General features: G+C 40.2%; 1 protein-coding gene across 4 annotated transcripts in view; it reads left to right on the forward strand.

Moving 5' to 3' along the window:
• PBX1 (pre-B-cell leukemia homeobox 1) overlaps positions 1–21343 on the forward strand; it is a 318246-nt gene continuing 296903 nt past the window's right edge. For 3 of the 4 annotated variants that reach the window (XM_011998126.1, XM_011998128.1, XM_011998129.1), the window contains exons 1-2: positions 1–633; positions 3842–3915. In XM_011998126.1, coding sequence (XP_011853516.1) covers positions 443–633; positions 3842–3915 — 265 coding nt within the window. In that variant the 5' untranslated portion in view covers positions 1–442. The remainder of the gene's footprint in view (positions 634–3841; positions 3916–21343) is intronic. The other variant, XM_011998127.1, reaches the window with a different exon arrangement.

Below are 21343 nucleotides of genomic sequence, written 5' to 3' on the forward strand. Positions count from 1 at the left end.
TGCCTTCCTCTCCTTTCTCCCGATCAATGCATATTTGCAGAAGGATTAAGCCACAGATTTAAGCGCCGGGAGCCCATTTCTGCCTTGCAAAGGAGACCGGACTGAAAAACCCAAAGCCAGCTCTGATTTCTTTTCGCCAAGTGGGAAGGTGGTTTATTTTTCTTGCTTTTTGGAGTCAACACCCTTCCCCACCAGCCCTTATCCCCACCCTCACCCCGCAACCCCTTCACGCCCCCTCCCCCTCCCCCTCCCCATCCTCCCACCATCCTCTAAAGAGGCAAAGGGATTTTTTTTTTTCTTTTGGTCTTCTTTTTTCCCCCTTCCCTGTTTATCCTGAAAAGGATTTGAAGACAAGCTTGAAGGATAAAAAGCCTTGGTGCTTCCCAGGAGCCGAGCCGAGGAGCAGAAGAGGAAGAGCCGGGGGCTGCCGTAGCCTTTGGAGATGGACGAGCAGCCCAGGCTGATGCATTCCCATGCTGGGGTCGGGATGGCCGGACACCCCGGCCTGTCCCAGCACTTGCAGGATGGGGCCGGAGGGACCGAGGGGGAGGGCGGGAGGAAGCAGGACATTGGAGACATTTTACAGCAAATTATGACCATCACAGACCAGAGTTTGGATGAGGCGCAGGCCAGGTGAGATGGAGGCTTTTCTTTTCCTTTCTTGGGGTTTTTTTGTTTTTCTCCCTCTCGCAGGGGGAAACAATGGGAACTGAATCACCACAGCGCTTTTTAAAAAAATGTTATTTCTTTTCTCATTTTGACAAGCAACTACATGGCGGAGGAGTAAAATTTGAAGGAGCGTTGTTATCGAAAGTGTAATCGCCCATGCCGAGATGTGGCTGTGTACATATTGTGTGTGTGTGTGTGAATATAGGGGTATTCATTTATATCCACACAGACACACAGGCACGCCGAAAATGCTGCCAACTGATCCAAAAGCGGCCCTCGGCACTTTTTACTGCTTTAAAAAAGTATCAGAGAAAGCAAAATTGTCAAGTTTTGAACAGCATTCCATGCCTTCTTGTTGAGGGGACTCTGTAACATTACAAAATAAAATGTCCCAAGAACACTTTATTTGCAAATTTAGTTGACTCATTACCTAATTCAGCGAGTTTGATTTTCTTTCTTGACTCTCCCGTCCTAAATTAATTTTGATATTTTCTCCTTTCCTTCCCCCCTACCCAAAATACAAAACAACCAAAAAGCAGGGTATTTCTTTGTCAGTAGTTGTCAGCTATCCAGAATATATTTTGCATTCACTTAATTTTGTTTTTTTAAAAAGTTGATGAAAAGATAATTTTGTTTTTAGGTATATTTGTTAGTTTTAAGAGACTCGGATTTTTAGTTTAACTTTATTGTCTCTTAATTTGAGCCGGTTTACTAACCTTCCGTGACACAGACAGCTATGTATGGTCCTTTAAAAAGGGGTGGGGGGACAAAAATCAAGCATGCTCTTTTCCCCCATGCTTCTTTCAGGACCACTTAGAAATGAAAGCATGTATGAATTTTATGTATTTCAATACTATAGGACATGAAGGTCTCATTTAGGAAACATAATAAACTATGTAGCTTCTCAAGTTAATCCACTGCCAGGTATATAGTTCTCTCCTCCAGGATTTTACAGTAAATTCTCTTTCAAAGTAAAACATAGTCTAAGTGACAACCCGCTAACAGCTTGCCCAAGGCCGAACTCAAAAGCAAGAATTTTAAAAATCTAATGACCACATATGTCTATACAATAACCCAGCTTTGTTATATCTCTGAAGTAGCGTTTTTTTTTTCTTTGAAAACCCTGTAAACAAATATACACAACTCCTGTACTTCAGATGACTTGGTTATATGGAGAAGACATCATTATGTGTATTTTTGTCTAAGTGAAATAAGAATCTGAGTTGAGAAAATGAGAGGAAGCAGTTAAAAACATGGATGTTATGAATTATACTCAATTTTAGCTGCAAGCACATGCAACATGTAAACTCAAAAGTACTAAGGTTTATGGGTGTTTGAAAACTTGGAAATGTTGAAAGACTCAAAGCATTCTAAGTTTTGTTTAAATAGGGGAAATTTTAAAAATTAATTGGTGCTCTCTTTAAATTTTATTATGTGAAGAAAAGCTAATAGGTATGGTAAGAGGAAGATTTCCCACTGGCAATTCTCTTTTGAATTGGGACATAATTTCTCTATTATATTGTTCTGGAAAAATACTCTCAGACATACCGATAAACTGGCTTAAAAACAAGTTTGTGAAGTGGAAGGGGCTAGTAAGAATAGATACTCACTACTTTTTTGATGTTCAGTCTCTCTTTTTTTGTGAAACTGAGGACAAATAGGGCTTGGCGACTTCCCCCTTTCAATGGCCTAGATGCAGAGAGAGATCAGATACAATTTTGGGATGGGGAAATTTTCAGTTCTTCCTCTATAGCTAGCTCCGTTTGTGTGCTGTGGAAATGCAATATTTTTATAAAGCTGTGTGAGAATTTTTGTCTGCATTTGGTCCTATGTATAAGAATAGAATTAATTAAAACTATTTTAAAAGACCCAGGAAAGGTCTTTAATACTTTATTTTCCATCTTTTTTTTTCCACCCCACATGAGAACTTAAATCAAAGCTAAGCTTTCTTTTTGGATAAACAGTAGATAGTATGTCCTTTTTTCCTTTTTCTAGTCACACCTTTATAATGTATATTTATTATTTACGAAAGTAAACCATTAATATTTTAGATATAATAAATGTGTTCTTTTTGATAGTCCTGAATTTTGAGTTTATTACTCCCCTGCTGTACACTACACAGAGTATGTTTCTGATCTCTGTTCTTCATGAGGATGTGTGTCTATTTTTTAACTTTCAAAGGGATTAAAAAAGAATTGCATGTGTTTTGAGTGCCAGAACTTTCCATTTATCTTTACACATTAATTTTAGTTAGTAGACAGAATTCCCTTAACTAATAGCTGATATGATCAGTATTTTGTTTCCAAAACAGTATCATTCTGCTAAGTGATTCCATAATAAAATAGAAGGAAAGGTATTGTTTTGTTCCTCAAGTGCATTCGGAATACATACACACACACACACACACACACACACACACACACACACACACACCAGGTAAATCACTAATCTAAAAGACAAAATTGCATTTATTTTTCCCCCAATGGGTGCAAGGTCCTAATTGTAAATAATTGAATTTCAACACCTGCAAATAAGCAGTGTGTGCACAAGAGGCATAATGTGAACACAGAGAAATGAATTTATTCCCCATATGGGTATGTTTGCCCCCTGGCAATGCATTTCCATACTCTTTAACTTGGGGACTGAAATGTTATAAATTGACAGTTCTACTCAGAAGACCTTTCAAGCATCTTGTGTTTATGAGAATACAGGGGCATCTGCGGAATGAATTCGAACACATGGATGAATTAAATTTGAAAACACACAGACCGAGAGGCAGACAGTTCCTAGGCTGTGGTCGTTGCATGGATTTTACAAAACTGTTAACCTACGCCTTTGGCTTTGCTGTATTCATTGTCCTGGGAAGAATTGTGGGTTTAAGAATTACACTTTGATTAAACTACTTAAAAAAAAAAACCCTTTCCCTAAATGGGCCTAATTTAGGTTAGTTCTGTTCTGTAGTTAAATCCCTACTCTCTCCCTGCTAATTAACGTTATTTCTTTTTCTATGGCGGGACTCTGTATATTAAGTCATGAAAACAATTGAAGCATGCCACAGAGTTATGCTTGGTATATAATTTTGTCTAAATGTTCAAATGTTTTCACCCTGTGCATTATCGGCAGTTTGATCTTGAGAGTCCACCTAAGCTATCATGTTGTTTCTTTCTTGCAGAAAACATGCTTTAAACTGCCACAGAATGAAGCCTGCCTTGTTTAATGTGTTGTGTGAAATCAAAGAAAAAACAGGTAGGAATGAGATTCCAACATTTTAGCATTTTCTTTGGCCAATTAAATCACTTAACCAGCAGTCACAAATCTATCATTTAAATATTAAAATTTCAGAATACAAGTACTATCAAGGTTGACCTCATATTCGAATAGGAAGTCCTAGCCCTGCTTTCCTTAAAAGAAAGCACCAAGTTTCTTTGACAGTTATTATCAAGCACTATTGGCTAATTTTCCATAACTCTATTTCCAGCCTTTTTGAGACTGGGGCTAAAATGTAGATTCTGAAAGGAAATTTATAGACTGATGTATCTTTGGGGCAAAAATATGAAAGTAAAAGTTCATTTTTTTAAGGAATATATTTTAGCCCATTTTTAAAACCCTAATTTTTTTGGAGTTGGATATGGGGGTGGTAAACTGAAGTTTCCTTTCCTTTTTTTCTTGTAATTACACAAAGCAGCAGACTAGAGGTTCTCAACAGAGAGTGTTGTCAAATACCTTTGTGGAATGCGCTATACAACATTAGGTTATCGGTATTTGAGTGGCCTGTGATTTTATTGCAGGGAGAATCGTTGGCTTTGAGAGGGTATAACGCCATGAGATCATTCACTCTGTTGTTTTTCTACTTTCTAGACCTCGTATCATGGACTAACACACTTATAACACATCCCAGGAGGGCATTTAAATTTTAAAGCAACAATTAAAAAATAGCAGTCATCAATCAGAGGTGTTCCTAAACAACAGATGCTCTGGGAAGGACATTTAGCAACATCCCCTTGTTTGTTTATTTTAATCCTTAATTTTCCAAAGTGGGTAGAGCTCTCCCTTGTAAGAAGAAAGATTTGAGAAGGCAATCTGAAACCAGGGAATAAAGATGAGGGACCAGGAGTGGTTATATAAATCGGGAGCTTCTGCTGGGCTCTGACTTATCCGCTCGCTTTAGAGCAGTGCAAAGTACCTGACATCCTATTTATTTATTTATTTTTTACAACAAGGAGTGTAACAGTCAATAATTCATATCTAAACCATATAAGCAAGGGCATGACATGAATGAAAGTGACAATAAATATGATTGCATGCTTGGTTGATATACATTGATAGTTACACATAAAAAAGGGGTGGGGGGAGAGGGCACACAGGGTGGCTTTCTTTTTGAGAGCGCTCTGTGTTTTTCTTTTAAAAAAATAGTTTCAAGATGTGACTGTTGATGGAATATGTAATTACTTGGGTCTTGAAATGCGTGTAAAATTAGTACGCAGCTCCTTTGTTGAATCTTATTTGTGTTGTGCATAACATTCTAGACAAAGCACCTGAGAAGTGATGTTCAGACCTCTAAGTCTTCCAGGTTGCCTTGCCAAAGCTTAACCTTATGGCGAACCTGTTAATTGCATTATTTTAGCTGTGAGATACCTTTTAAAAGATTTATGGACTGTGCATTCAAATATCAAGAGAGCTTTTTTCCAGTTTGTCACACTTTTTAGTTTTTTTTTTTCTATTAGCCCAGAGTAGGAAACCTAAGTGTGTGTGTGTGTGTGCGTGTGTGTATATATATATTTTATCTTCTCTCTTTTTTCTTCTTTGATCTCTGATGCTTATTTACTTTGAATATTTGGTTTGTTGAGATTTGTTTCTAATCGAGTATGAGTTCCTGCTGATCTTGTTTCATGAAATGTAGAATCAAAATATAAAAGCATATGTGATAATATGGACTAAAGAGAATCTATCAGATTTTGATTGAAAGGAAGCCTGTCAGGGCACTTATGTACATTGTGGCCAAAGTGCTTAATTCTAGTTTCCTAATTAAAACCTACTGAGGCAGTAGATCAAAGTGGGTGGGTGTGAATAGAGATCCGGTTCAGGTGTGGGTTAAAGAGTTCGCTCCTTGTTCATATTGGCTCAAGTACAGTGATAGGAAGTAAAGTAGTCATACTGGTCAAAGTAACATTCTAAAAGTTTTGTTTTTTGAATTTTGTGTCAATACATTTAATGTTTAGAGACTTAAATCTAAATTAAGGTTTTTTTGTGTTGTCTCTAGAATAATACATTAAAAAAATAGTTTATCAAATAATGTAATTGAAAGTGATAAGAATCATTGCCCCCTGTGTTAAGGGACAGACACACACACACACACACACACACACACACACACACAAGTTTTGGATTAAGAGGGCACCCCTGGGTGAAAGTAGGGGGGAAGAAAAGGCTTACCTCCCTCTTAGTCTTCAACTTGTGTGTTGGAAGGATTGAAGGGAAGGCAAAAACCTCTCCTGGAATGTTGAGTGTTGTGTTAAAGGTAGGAGTCAACTGTGGTGTGCTGAAAAGAACCCTTTGATTCTAAAGCACAATTACTTGGCTACTGAGGACCCTGGAACCTTGAATCTTTTTGCCAGCATGTCTTCCATGCAGTTGATGTGTCGGAGGAACAAAGTGTCTGTAAAGTTGCAGGAACCTTTTTTTTTCCCCCTCTTTTTGATACAGAGCTGGTGAAAAGATCGCTTGAGTGATCAGTTCACATACATTCCTTTATTGTTTGGGGACTTTTTCTATTGGTACTTTCAAGCCTCTTTGCATTAAATGAGTATTTTTGAGTTTCCATCTCAAGCATTATAATGCTTGTAATAATAATAGAGGTTACTTGATTTAGGGTGGGCTTTGTTTGTTCGTATTCTAACACAAAGTTCATACATTTGGCTCACCTAGGCAGAACTCTTGAGAGGAACTTGATAATTGATTCGTTATTTTTGCTTTTTTGCATTTGTTAATGATTTTATACTTGTAAATACGAAAACTGGCTAAGATGTATTACCAACCTTTTGGAACTTTAAAAATACATACACACATGCACGTAACACCTCAAAGTAGGCAGTGCCGTCTGAATTACAATTGATTGATGGGTGTTTAAGTCAGAAATTACTGTGGGAATATTTAAAAAACAAAACAAAACAAAAAGAACCCATGTGTCTTCTTGCTTCAGAATGTGGGTAGTTTTTATTTTAATACCTTTTCACTTAAAAAAAAATAAATGCTAAGAAGAAGTGCCAGCAAAATGCTCGGGTGGCGAATCTCAAAGAGCAGCTAAAAAACCCTGTCAAGACCTATAGCAATGTATATTTCACATGTGACTTTTATCTGCTCACTCATTCTAGGAATACAGAGACAATTAGAGTTTTGGATCATTTACTATAACATTTTCTTAGGGATTTTTAAGATCCATTCCTTGTCTTCTGGCTTATTAGTAATAGGTTAAGTTTTGCATATGTGTATATGTGGTGGTAATGGGGTTGTTGGGATAGAAGAAAAGGAGAAAAAGTCAAGCATATTACATTTCTTTAAAAAGCCTTGAATATATTTTTAAACGTTTCCTGTTTTTTACTTCTGTGTCAAAATCACGCAAGTTTAAAAATTAGAAAAACACAAAAAATATTGAATGCCATTTACTAAGGAGAATATTTATAGATAGCAATGAATAGCTGCAATTGTTGCGAATAGTTTTTAATTTTAGAACATAATAGCTATATATGGCACTTTTCAGCCAATTGTCCTCTGTGCATTGTCTGCATCGAAGTTAATGCAAATCAAATCTTTGGAGGAGGTTAAAAAAATTTATTTTTTGCTCCTTAACGCCCTTTTGTTCTCTCTCTTTCCTTTTCTCTCTGTGTTCAATTAACACCCCCATCACAGAACTGTAGCGTGTGTGTTTTTTTAATTCTACTACTGTATTTCACTTTTGACACCCTCCCTTACTATTCTCGCCTGCCACTTCTTTTTAATATAGCAATTACATTATGGGACTTCTCCTCCTCCCCTCTCCCCTTTAAAGCATTAGAGAATAATTTGTGTGTCTATGTATATGTGTGTGTGTATGTTTGCATATATAGGTGGAGGGGCGGTGGGTAATGGAAGGAAGCTATAGATTGCAGGAAGAGAATTCTGATGGTATTAGGCCTTGAGCAAAATAGGAGTAAAATAACTTTAAATCATTTAGAGCAGCCTCTGATCAGATTCATTTTGGAGTTGGAATGGTAGGAGTCATTTTCACAGAAGCTCATCGATAGCCAGCAAATGCAAAAACTTTTCTTGCTGATGAGAAAATTCAAGAATTTGGTTAATTTTTTTTTTTTTTTTTTCTCCCTTGTGGTAAAGATGCCGAGGAAAGAAAAGGGGATTAAATGAAAGGAACTTACAAGTCAGTTTTACCTGATGCTATCTTTCAGGTACAGTGTGTTAAGGCAGAAGTAATGTGGTTAGACCCTGTGTTATTTATTTATTATAATGTGGATGTAAGCTACAGACCTACAACAATATAACTCTGACAGACATAATATAAGAAGAACTTGTGATGAGAAATGTCCTTTCTTTTTAGTCACTTTTGTGTATTCCATTTTTAGTCTACTACTAGAATTAGAACAATTCTGGCTTTTGAGAAGTGCAAAGAGCTGTTTGGTCAAAGCTGCCAGAATGAGATTTTGGGAAATTTGCTGTCATTTTTTCTAACAATAGGAGTGTCTGTGAGGATTGGACGTGAGAGAGATTTAGGTTACACTGAAGAATCTGGAAGGGGATTTATAAGCGGGGAAACATAGAACCTTGTGAACTAGGAGCTGTGGGGCATTGGGCTGGGCCGGGTGTGGGTGGGTTCTATACAGTAGGCTGCACTGTTTGCTGAGAAGGGGGCATTACCTGCCTGCGTGTTTAGTTCACTGCTGGTGCCAGGCCTGCTCACATGGTTTTGCCTCTGCATTCTGTTGACATCCATGAACTTTTTGTTGTGGTTGTTGGCAAAATTATAAAAATACCCCCAAACAAGCAAATAAACCAAAACCTAGATGTTGTACATAATTTAAATTGGAAGATATTTTCATTTGTAAAGCATGACCCTGACTTCTTTTGTGTCATAGGCATATCTTAGGAAAGCTTATTCTTCAGTTTGGTTTCAAATCTCTTTTAGATGGATAGTGTTATGTTTGAACTGGGTGAAGTGAATCTAAATATACCTTTTATTGCTTTTCCTTTAAAAATAAAAGTTTACCAAAGCACCACATGATAGAGACAGTGTCCTAGGTCCAGCTCCAGACAGCTCTTACTCATTCTCATATGACCCTAAGAAGCACCCATTCATTTTCATTGCCATATTAACCTGATTTTGAGGAATATAATAATTTTGGTTCCATTGCCCTTTACCTGCAATGGTGTGGTAGGATGTAAGGAATGCAATAATTGATAAATAAAATAAGTAGAGAATTCATGAGTTGTTCGTGAAGTGCTTTGAGTTCCCTGGATTATGTAAATAATTAAGGTGCTGTACTTTCTATAATAAATTATCTCAGGATTCATATTTTATTTCACAGGATATCACTGCATTTAACTCTTTCAGGCTAAAAAAATGTACATCTACTGGTCTTTAATTAAGTAATGGGGTAATCGATTGTCACTCATGAGGAAAATTCTCTGGTTGTGTCTTTGCCCCATCTGCATCTCAGAGATGTCACTTCTCAGAACTTAGCAGAGTGATCCCCAGAGGGGAAAAAAGGTGCAAGAATAGACTGTCATAAGATTATAACACCTACCCCCGTGATGGCAGAATAAGGTCAATAGTGTCTTACCCGAAGGTCTTCTTACCTCTGACATCTCTCTTTCAATCTCTCAATTATTGGTGGAAATCAAGATTGCAATGGGTGAAAATTTCATCTTTTTGATTTAGGTTGTAGTTTCAACTTCATCTTCTACTGAAACTTTTGTCATTACGTAGGTATCGGGGTGGGTATATGTCACACTCCGTGCTAGTTCTGGACCTTCTACTAAGTAGTTATAAGACCTTAGAGAAGTTGCTTAAATAAGTTTATGATAAACTATAATAGTAGTGGTTAAGGGCCTCATCTTTAAAGCCAGACTCTCTGAGTTTGTATCCTGACTGTGTTCTTAACTGTGTGACCTTATTCAAGTTAAAAAACGTCTTTGTGCCTCATTTTCCTTATAAAATGCAGATCGTAATGGTACTTATCTTAGCGGGTCACTGTGAGGTTAAATAAGGTGATACATGTAAATCACAATGCCTGGCATAGAGTAAACAGTCAATAGCTGCTAGCTGTTATTATTTCTGGACTTGTTTTCTTATATGAAATAGAGAGGCTTATACCAGATGGTCCCTAAAGACACAGCCAATTCCAAGACTCTGATTTTATGCTGAAAAGAGACAAAAATTGCTGAATTTAAGATTTGCTTTCTTTTTTTCCTTGCAATTTTTTTTTTTTTTTTTTTTTTTTAGTCAGAGTCTCACTCTCTCTCCCAGGTTGGAGTGCAGTGGCATGATCTCAGCCCACTGAAACCTCTGCCCCTGGGTTCAAGCAATTCTCCTGCGTCATCCTCCTGAGTAGCTGGGATTACAGGCATTCACCAGCTAAATTTTGTGTTTTACTAGAGATAGGGTTTCGCCATGTTGGCCAGGCTGGTCTCAAACTCCTGGTCTTGAGTGATCTGCCTGCTTTGGCCTCCCAGTGCTGGGTTTACAGCTGTAAGCCACCATGCCTGGCCCTGCTTCCCTTGCTATTCTCTTAAAGTGAGAATTGGCTATATCTGGCCAAAAGTCTGGGACTAGATTGGAAGAAGAGGTTGGGAAAAGAGAATGGGTAAGAACAGAGAAAAAGTTTTTAAACTACAAACTGGACAACAACCACTTGAAAAGCTAGAATTGCCTATTAGGGATAGCGTTTTCTTAGCGTCAGCAACTGGAGGCATTGTGTAATCATAGTTAAAAACATCTTCTCTCTGAAGATACATAAGCCTATCCATTCAACTTGTGAAGTTCCAAAGCAGGAAAAGTAGCGCAAAGTGAGATTAGGGCAACTTGACCTTTTTCTTTCTTTTTTTTTTTTTTTAAATTATACTTTAAGTTCTGGAATACATGTGTGGAACGTGCAGGTTTGTTACACAGGTATACACATGCCATGGTGGTTTGCTATACCCATCAACCCGTCGTCTACATTAGGTATTTCTCCTAATGCTCTCCCTCCCTTCGTGCCCCCAACCCTGACAGGCCCTGGTGTGTGATGTTCCCCTCCCTGTGTCCATGTGCTCTCATTGTCCAACTCCCATTTATGAATGAGAACATGCAGTGTTTGATTTTCTGTTCCTATGTTAGTTTGCCGAGAATGATGGTTTCCAGCTTCATTCGTGTCCCTGCAAAGAACGTGAACTCATCTTTTTTATGGCTCCATAGTATTCCATGGTGTATATGTGCCACATTTTCTTTATCCTGTCTATCATTGACAGACATTTGAGTTGGTTCCAAGTCTTTGCTATTGTGAATAGTGCTGCAATAAACATGTGTGCATGTGTCTTTATAGTTATAATCCTTCGTGTACATACACAGTAATGGGATTGCTGGGTCAAATGGTATTTCTGGTTCTAGATCCTTGAGGAAGTGCCACACTTTCTTCCACAATGGTTGAATAAGTTACACTCTCACCAACAGTGTAAAAGAATTCCTATTACTCCACATCATCTCCAGCATCTATTGTTTCCTGACTTTCTAATGATTGCCATTCTAACTGGCGTGAGATGGTATCTCGTTGTGGTTTTGATTTGCATTTCTCTAATGATCAGTGATGATGAGCTTTTTTTCATATATGTTTGTTGGCCGCATAAATGTCTTCTTTTGAGAAGTGTCTGTTCATATCCTTCACCTACTTTTTGATGGAGGGCAACCTGACCTCTCGCCTTTCTAATACGTTCCTTATTTAGGAAAAATGTTATCTTTGTCATAAGGACAACCTTGATTCATAGTAGATTTATTTTTTACTATTTTTTATAGTTTTCTTGAAATATATTTCTAACACCATGAAATTTACCCATTTGAATGACAGACAGATGGATTTTACTATATTTACAAAGTTGTGAACCCATTATCACAATCTAATTTTAGAACATTTTTATCAGCGCCCCCCCGCAAAAAAAACCCAGTACTTTTTACCAGCCAGTCCATATTTCCCCCTTCACCTTGCCCCTGGTAACCACTAACTTACTTTCTGTCTTCATGGTTTTTGCCTATTCTGGACATTTCACATAAATTGAATCATAAAATATTTGATGTTTTTTGACTCATTTCTTCTGTTTAGCATGCCTTGGAGGGTCATCCGTACTGTAGCATGTATCAGTACTTCATTTTTCTTTATGGCCAAATACTATTCCACTGTATGGATATACCACATTTTGCTTATTCATTATTCAGTTGATGGTCACTTAGGTTGTTTCCATTTTTGACTATTATGAATAATACTGCTATGAACATGTGCTTACAGGTTTTTATGTATTAATATATATTTTCATTTCTCTGGATAAGGAGTGGAATTGCTGGCTTATGTGATAACTCTATGTTTAGATTTTAAGAAACTGCTAAACTGTTTTACAGAGTGGCTGTAGTAGGTACTTTTTTTAAAAAACAACTTTATTGAGGTATATTTGATATACAAAAATCTGTACATTTTATATATATATATATTTTTTTTTTTGGTGCAATCTTGGCTCACCACAATCTCTGCTTCCCGGGTTCAAGCGATTCTCCTGCCTCAGCCTCCTGAGTAGCTGGGATTACAGGCATGGGTTACCACACCCAGCTGATTTTTGTATTTTTAGTAGAGACCAGGTTTCACCATGTTGGCCAGGCTGGTCTTGAACTCCTGACCTCAAGTGATCCGCCGGCCTTGGTCTCCCAAAGTGCTGGAATTACAGGCATGAGGCACCGCACCCGGCCTGAGCTACCACGTCCAGCCGGGTGTATTCTTAAGTCATAGTGTAAATGGCACTAAGTTTTGTCTTCAGCACTCTCAGCTTTTCATTCTTTCAACCTCTTTCTCCATTCAGTGATGTCTTCTCTCTGTGTTTAGGACTCTGCTGTGTTTATGGTCATGTTTGGTCAATACTCTAAGAAAAAAAAGTTTTTGATAAATTTATCTGACTTGAAGTATGCATGATCAGGATTTATGTGAAATCTCTGTTAGAACTATTTGCATTTTAAAGAGGAAAAAAAGTAAGCCAAAGGAATGATTCTCCAATGCTGGAATTTCAGAGGTCAGGTTCCTGGAGGGGAAGACACTTTTGAAAAAGAGTGGAGAATTTTCTGAATAGTAATCTAGTGTGAAAGAGGGAGCATGGACTTTGAGTGAAACCATTCTAGCTTGTGTAACATTAGTGAGTTACTGGGTTTAACAGAGCTTCAATGTTCTCATTTCTGTGGTGAAGATAATAATACGTATGATGTCGGCTTGGTGGGCTGAAAAAGGCAATAATATAAAGCACATAGTTCAATGAGTGTGCTCAACTAATGGCCACTACTGTTATTTTTCTGAAACCACATGACAGTGTTGACCACCTCTCTCATCAGTTTGGCCTTGTCTGTTCAGGTTGAGTTTTCTACTACCTCTGTCCGGGAGTTTTAGAGGCTCACTAACATGCTTCCTGACCCAGCTTTTATGTTAAATGGTTGTCAGTGTGAGAGAAATAAAAGTCTTGGGCAAAACGCAGCAAAAGGCATCTCCACACTTTCACATCGTCCTCCCTCACTTCTAGAGTTCTGCGGAGAGAATCTCATAGAACAGTGCTTTTTAGTGAACACCTGTAATTTTAAATTTAATGATTTAAATTTTCTAGTAGCCTCATTTTTAAAAAGTAAGAAGAAGCAGGTGAAATAAATTTTAATACTTCTTATTTAACCCAAATATATCTAAAAATCTTTCAACATGTAATCAATATAAAAACTATTGAGATATTTTGCACTCTTTTTTTTTGTGCTAAGGCCTTGAAATTGTAATGTTAAATTTAATGATTTAAAGTTTTTACTAGCCCCATTTAAAAAAAGTAAAAAGAAACAAGTAAATGAATTTTAATAATACGTCTTATTTAACTTAAATACATTGAAAATATTTCAAAATGTAATCAACATAAAAATTAATGAGATATTTTACATTCTTTTTTTGTGTGTCTATGCTGAAGCTTTGAAATACATTGTGTATTTTACATTTACAGCCCATCTTTTTTTTTTTTTAAGACAGAGTCTCTCTCTGTCATCCAGGCTGGCGTGCAGTGGCGTGATCTTGGCTCACTGCAACCTCTGCCTCCTGGGTTCAAGGGATTCTCCTGCCTCAGCCTCTCAAGTAGCTGAGATTGCTACTTGAGGCGCCTGCCACCACACCCCGCTAATTTTTAGTAGAGATGGGGTTTCACCTTGTTGGCCAGGCTGATCTTGAACTCCTGACCTCAGGTGATCCACCCACCTCGGCTTCCCAAAGTGTTGGGATTACAGGCGTGAGCCACCGCATCCAGCATTTATAGCATATCTTGATTTTTGACTTGCCATACTTCAAGTGCTCAATAGCTACACATGAGTAGTATCTACCATATTGGACAGCACAGCCGTAGAATAGTTGTTCTGGCATAAGTCCCTGTTTTGTTCCTTTTTTGCTATAGCTTTTACATTATGAGGGAGATACATGGTTGTTCCCCACTCAAACTTGAGCTGGTAGTTCTGTAGCAATTGAAATTGTTTCCTGATGGATAGCCGTGTTCTAGAATAAAGCATATCTGAGACATCTTTTTCTGGAAGAGAACGTCCTCTGTACCCTATTGAGGTCACTGCTGGAAGCCGGGATGGGGTGGTTCCCCCACCTCCTTCTCTGTGTTTTTTTGCTTCTTTCTTTCCATAGCTCTTCATTTTAGGTTCTTTCTTCCTCCTTAACAAAATCTGAAGTGTTCCCTAGAATAGACTGAGTGGGCCGAAGCAGTTTCTTGTTTTCTTCAGCTGTAATGCAATGGAACAAGTACAGAGCACTCTATGGTATGACAGGAGTTTGCTGGACCCTGTATCAGGAGTTCTGCGGCCTCACACTGACTACCTCTGTGGTAGCATATTATTTTGAGAATGCCATTTAACCTCTTAGTCTCAGGTTTCCACATCCATGGAACGGGTGCCTTTAGAGAACCCTTAATGTGACTCCATATTCCATGGGTCGTGAGCCCCAACATGATCCCTGCCAAAGCTTAGATTCTTAGGAGGCAAGACAGGTGGAACCTTTAAAAAAGAAAATTATTTTTCATTGTTATGGCATTCTAATTTATCGTATGAATCCTTGTATCTTTCCTAGATAGTCATGTAAAACCGGTTATGGTGGTGTTAACGTTACCCTCCATCAATCAAGTTGCATTGGAGAAGGCAAACTGGGAGGGAAAAAATAGTGGAATTAAAAAAAAATTTTTATTGCTGGGTGTGGTGGCTCACATCTATAATCCCAGCACTTTGGGAGGCCAAGACGGGCGGATCACCTGGGGTCAGGAGTTCGAGACCAGCCTGGCCAACATGGCAAAACCCGTCTCTACTAAAAATACAAAAATTAGCTGGGTGTGGTGGTGGGCACCTGTAACCCCAGCTACTTGGGAGGCTGAGGCAGGAGAATTGCTTGAACCTGGGAGGCGGAGGTTGCAATGAGCTGAGATCGTGCCTCTGCACTCCAGCCTGGGCAACAGAGTGAGACTCTGTCTCAAAAAAAAAAAAAAAAAAGTATTGAAGCATTCAGGATCCCATTTATAAGGCCAGTTGGAGGCCAATCCCAGCTTAATCCACCTTGTGGACTTTGTGATGGAATGCATATGTTGTTTCCATGCTATGTATTTGCAGCTATTGGATTTTAGACTGGAAATTTGTCTTGGAATAGATTTCTGATTGCAGTCTTGGAAGGGCAGAATACCTTCTTGAGTTCATATGGCAGAGCCCAGGAATTTAGGAAAGGGGTTTGGCTTTCACCTTGGAATGGTGGAGTTACTTGTTCAATGTTTGCCTCAGCTGAAATACTGAAATAATTTCTGTTTCCCACCTAACTGTCATTGGGGCTTTTGCAAACTTACAGTGAGGATATTCAGAAAGATATTTGAGTTTCCCTAAGAAAGAGTGGTAAGTATGAGAAAAAAGTTTATATATTTGTCTTGCTTTGAGACAGGTTGAATCTGCCAGTAGGTCAGAGGAATAAGTTTACCTAGTGGCCTGTGCTGGTAGGGCAGGGAGAGTCAGTCGCTTTTCCTGAGGGTGTTAGGTGATTTGAGACCTCAAGTGTTGTCACTGTAAGAGAATCCTCCTTATAATTACCATTGTTAATAGAATTGAAACTTTGCATTTATCTTTTGTCCCTAACAAAGAAAGACTCCCAGAGAGTCTAATGATGAGCCCTGCCTACACCATTCTGAAAGGCACTCCGTGGATACGAGGGTGTAGACGTTAATTCCTTTCTGCAGAATTTGCATGCAGAGGCTCTAGGGCCATGCACCCTGCTTACACTAATAAACATTTAAAAACAAAGAGCGGGTAACACATGCACAGCTTTCCTTTGTGCATCCTCCTTACTAGGGTGCCTGTAATCCCTAACCTCTTGCGGGGGAAATGTCTGGGTGGGTGCGGGTGGGTGGTGATGCTGCGCGCAGCACCAAGTATAAAGGCCCAAGAAGTAACCACGTCGTGTGAGGAATAATTAAAGCAGCTTCATCCTGAGGCCAATTAAGGAAGAATGGGAAAAAAGAAAAAAGAAAAAACAACAAAAAGCCAGCAACAATAAAATCCAAGAGATGAGAGGGCATGTTCGTTCAGATCACGTAGAAAAGAGAAATTGAAGTCGTCTAGAAGGAGTTTAAGGGGATGCATCACAAAATAAAACTTTTGGAACCAAGAAATAGTGGAGAAGCCCGGTGGCGAGCCACATGGCCTTGTGCTAAGACTAGATGCCCTTTTCAGACAGGATAATGATGATCTTGGGAGCTGGACTTTCATAGATTGTCGCCTGGGTCCTGCTGCAAGACACTGCACAATTAATACTTAGAGGTGAGGGCTGGGGTGGCCGTGAACCCCCTCGCAAATCTACTGACTTCACTGCAGGGCTGATGCGCGCAGCCTAGAGGACGCATGGGAGCGCCCGGCTACGCGCCGCGTCGGGCCGCATCACACCCGGTCTTCTCTGCACCCTGCGCCCCCGCGCCACCGGCTCGCTGTCGTTCGGGTGTGCGGCCCAAGAAGCGGCCCTCCGCAGAGTCCGGCCTTGAGTTCCCAGCGCAGGCCGTGCGTTACCGGCCGCCTGCGCGCGGACCGCGAAGCCAAGTGTTCCCCCAAGCGGGGCTTGTGTTTTCATCATTTCCCTTGCCCGGCCGGGGTTGCAGTGGTCAGCCGCGGCGCTCTGCTCCCGGCTGCGGCCCGAGGCTCCCCCGCCACCTCCTGTGTCCCGGCTGACTTCACTCTTCTCCCAAAGGGTGGTAAAGAGAGGGCCGCCGCCACCCAGGGGGAAGACAGCCTCTCGGGAGCCATACTTCCTTTATTAAACACCTCTCAATGTGGGCTTGGAGTCACATTCAGAGCCTCTGAGGCAGAGGGATGCGTGCGGTCTGTCCCCAGGGAGCCGGGCCCAGGGTCTGTTCCTGGGCAGGATCTGTTCCGTGGGGCCCGCCGGAGCCGCGTTTTCAATATGCAAAGTGCCGGTGCCGGGCAGACCTCGGTGGTGGTGGTTTTGCATGCAGAAGTGAAATTCGGAAGGCCGCGTGTGAGCACGTGGGTGAGTGTGTGTATGTGCTCACACGCACGCGTATTAATTTGCAGCTCCTTTCTTAGTTGGCCGTGTATTGTTTCAGCTCTATTCGATAAATATTCGAGTTGTTGCTTTATGGTAATGAAATGAATTAAATAATATAATCTGGAGTTACTGCCGAAACCCTCCCGTCTTTTCTATCTCTCAGCTCTTACAGGGAGTGCGTCATCTTCCCCTAGGGAGATTTTTAACCCAAAGAACCTTGATGTACTTTAAACAGCACTGACATTTGTTTTCGTTAAGCTCGGTCTGATTTCTTTAACACTTGAAGGAGGTTTGGGGCCTTCAAACATAGCTAGTTTCTTATATGGCGGCTTGTCTTGTCTCAGAGGAATGTGTAAAGGGGCTTCAAGCTGCCTTATTTTTACCGGTTTTCAGAAAATGGAAAATTTATTTTGGTAGTTTGCCCCCTCCTGCCCATGCACGCATAGTTGCTTCCCCTCCCCCACCTAGCCTGCTGGAGCCCGGGCAGGAAGGGGCTGTCGTCACACACATGCCTAAGCCATATTACTTTATTTTTCTTCTTAGAAAGTTACACTAGGAAAGATGTTCTTGATGTGTGATTATTATTCTTAAATGGATTCTTGTGCTTTCTTATTATTGCTGTGTTACAGCTTCACGGGAAACCAGCAGGTCCTGCAGTAGACGGTCCAGAAACTTTCTATTGAATGAATGTGGGAGAGCTAGAAGTCAGGAAGGTTGAATTCCCTCATTACTTCGAAAATCTGTGAATTAATTCCCTCTATAAATTTCCACCAGCCTAGTCTCTGATCCACCAGCTGGAGAATCAAGCCCATTATTAATTTCACAGGATGAATTTCTCATCCTAGTAACTCTGGGGGAGAGGACGAAAGGGTTATTATGTAGGTTGAGAGTTCACATGTTGCTTCTGACTGTTACAGATGTTGCAGCTAAAATATAAGCATAGCAATAATAATATCAGCAATGATGATAATAAAGAATGGAAATAACTGCTTCCTTCTGCTCCTGATTCGGACACCCCCACCCTCCTACTCATTTATTCTATTGACTCCTCTCTAGGTGTTTCAAACAGAAATGTTTTGGTGACTTCCTAGGGGAGAGAAGCATCTCTCGAGTGGCTTCCATTTGGGTATAAGTATGCAAAGATTGTTTGTGTTGTCAAGATCCCATTGGAGTATATCTTCTCACCTATAATGTCACCTCCTGCATGTTGCCCTTTGTAAGTAGAGGTTATGGAAGTTTAATTGTTTTCTAAGTAAGTTTCATCCGGTATTTTTTAATGCCCTATGTTCTGGAGATGTTGGTGAAAACTTTTTATCTTCCACAGGTTGTATAGTGAAGAAGTTAAAAATGAATCTCTGTCTTAGTTGGATTTATTTTTTCGTTTGAGAAATACCAGTTAAACATTTTTGTTTTAGACCTCCTGGAGGGCATGATGGGACTGAAGAGTCTATATTCCATTTTGGTCTAGTTATTGCTTTAGCAAATATTTGCGAAACTTCTTCCATGCCTGGATGTTGTGAAAGAGACTGAAAAATACAGATATATGTGAGTTGTGGCCCTTACCCTCAAGGAACTTCCAGCGGCCTGAATCAAGGTCAGAATCAATGTAACATGGGCAGGTCCCTCACTCCCAAAGCCCATGACAGGAGCCAGGAATGTGTTCCCCAGAGCCAGGAGTGTGGCTGTAAAGGTCATTCTTGACCAAAGTTCATTGCTGCCCTGGTGATACATGCAGAAGCATGCTTTCTTTGAATCAAGGAGTTCTAGTTTTTTACTTAGATGCCTCAGAAATGTTCTATGTTTGAGTCCTTGCATACTTGGCCTTCCTGCCTTTTCTCAAGCACTGTAACCTCCTTCGTTTCTTTTCTGCCTTTCCCCTTTCGCTCTCTTTTGTTCTCTTCCTCTCATCTACTGGGGCCTACCCACCCCTCCATGCCCTCCCAGCCCCCATTGCTATTTGCCAAACTTGTGACCTGAGACCACTTGGCATTTCCGTGGGATGGCTGAAATTTACCACCCGCTGAATAGGCATTCTGTGACATTTGCTCACCTGGGCAGCTTAAGCTACATGGTCTGCTTCTGCCTTGAAGGAGTGCTGAGAGGAAGTGTGAAATTTACCTCTGTGCTCCAGGGTTCTTGCTAGCAGGGAGACAAACAGCAATGCTTTCTAGAAGCTGGAATTAATTTTTATCATAGTGCACATATATGTTTATACCCTACATTTATTATGTATTCAGTAAGAACATGTAGACAATTTGTGTATTGTCTTCCTTTTTTTTTAATAAATTAAATTTTCATGGTTAGCGTCATCTTTCATGTTCATACCCTCCCCTTCCTCTCCGTCCCTGCTGGTAGAAGATACTGGGTTAACTTAATGCTCTTTGAGGCCTTGTGTCATTAGACCGCCTGGTCTCCTTAAGGTTTATGATATTCCGTGTGATGGCTTTCTCACTGTGGCCTGCCCAGTCCTTCTGCTTGTAAGGAAATAGCTGCCTGTCTCTTTGGATCAAACTGGTCTAGGAGCTTGTTCAGCCCAGTTACTGGGACAGACCAGCCCTGAAGGCTTCTCTGACTCTTGGAACACACAGACAGCACAGTCTGTCTGTCCTGGCTGTCAGCCGAAGAAGGGAGACATGCTATGTAGATGGTTAAGCTGTTACTTTATACTTGTGTCCTCCAAGTGATTCGAAGGAAAGAGTGCTCTGGGCCCCAGTAGTGGTGGATCATCCTGGAATGAAACTGAACAGAAAATGTCAGCAGAAGGGATGTCTCATACTTTCCTGCAGAGCCCAGAATTCTCCTGTTTATGTGTAATAGGAATTAATGCGTATTTAAAAAAAAATGTATTAGATACACTATTATTATTACTCTGATTTTTAAGATGAGGAAACTGAGGCATGGAGAGTTTAGTGAATTTTCCTAAAGTCACATAGCTAATGAGAGGCTGACTTGGAGATTTTACTTGGTAAGTTTTACTAAGTGTAGATTTTTCTATAAAAGTGTTCATTCCCATCGAGTGATAGCCCGTCAAACTGTGATTCTTCCAAGGAAATCCAGTGGAATCTTACTTGGTTGTCCAAGTAACAAATTGTCTGGCTCTACTCATTTCTGATCCTGTTTCTCAGGTACAGAAATTTAATTATCTCATGACTGTGGCTGGCTGCAAAACAAGTGAAGAGGATAAGTTCAAAACTCGCCCTGAGCTTATTTCCTGATTTTCATTAGGCCTCTGCCTATTCTGTTTTTAGAATCCACCTGACCTTTTTTTTTTTTTTTGAGACGGAATCTCACTCTGTTGCTCAGGCTGGAGTGCAGTGGCATGATCTTGGCTCACTGCAACCTCCGCCTCCCAGGTTCAAGCAATTCTTGTGCCTCAGCCTCAGAAGTAGCTGGGATTACAGGCACGTGCCACCATGCCTGGCTAATTTTTGTATTTTTAGTAGAGACAGAGGTTTCACCATGTTGGCCAGTCTGGTCTTGAACTCCTGACCTCAAGTGATCCACCTGCCTCGGCCTCCCAAAGTGCTGAGATTACAGGCATTGAGCCTCCGTGCCCAGCCAAGTTTGTTTTTTGAGACGGAGTTTTGCTCTGGTTACCCAGGCTAGAGTACAATGATGCAGTCTTGGCTCACTGCAACCTCTGCCTCCTGGGTTCAAGCGTTTCCCCTGCCTCAGCCTCCCTAGTAGGTGGGATTACAGGCGCACGCCAACATGCTTGGCTAATTTTTTTTGTATTTTTAGTAGAGATGGGGTTTCGCCATGTTGGTCAGGCTGGCCTGGAACTGCTGACCTCAGGTGATCCACCCTCCTCGGCCCCCCAAAGTGCTGGGATTATAGGCATGAGTCACCGCACC

Source organism: Mandrillus leucophaeus, unplaced genomic scaffold (genome assembly GCF_000951045.1).
Source record: "Mandrillus leucophaeus isolate KB7577 unplaced genomic scaffold, Mleu.le_1.0 Scaffold558, whole genome shotgun sequence".
Taxonomy (NCBI): domain Eukaryota; kingdom Metazoa; phylum Chordata; class Mammalia; order Primates; family Cercopithecidae; genus Mandrillus; species Mandrillus leucophaeus.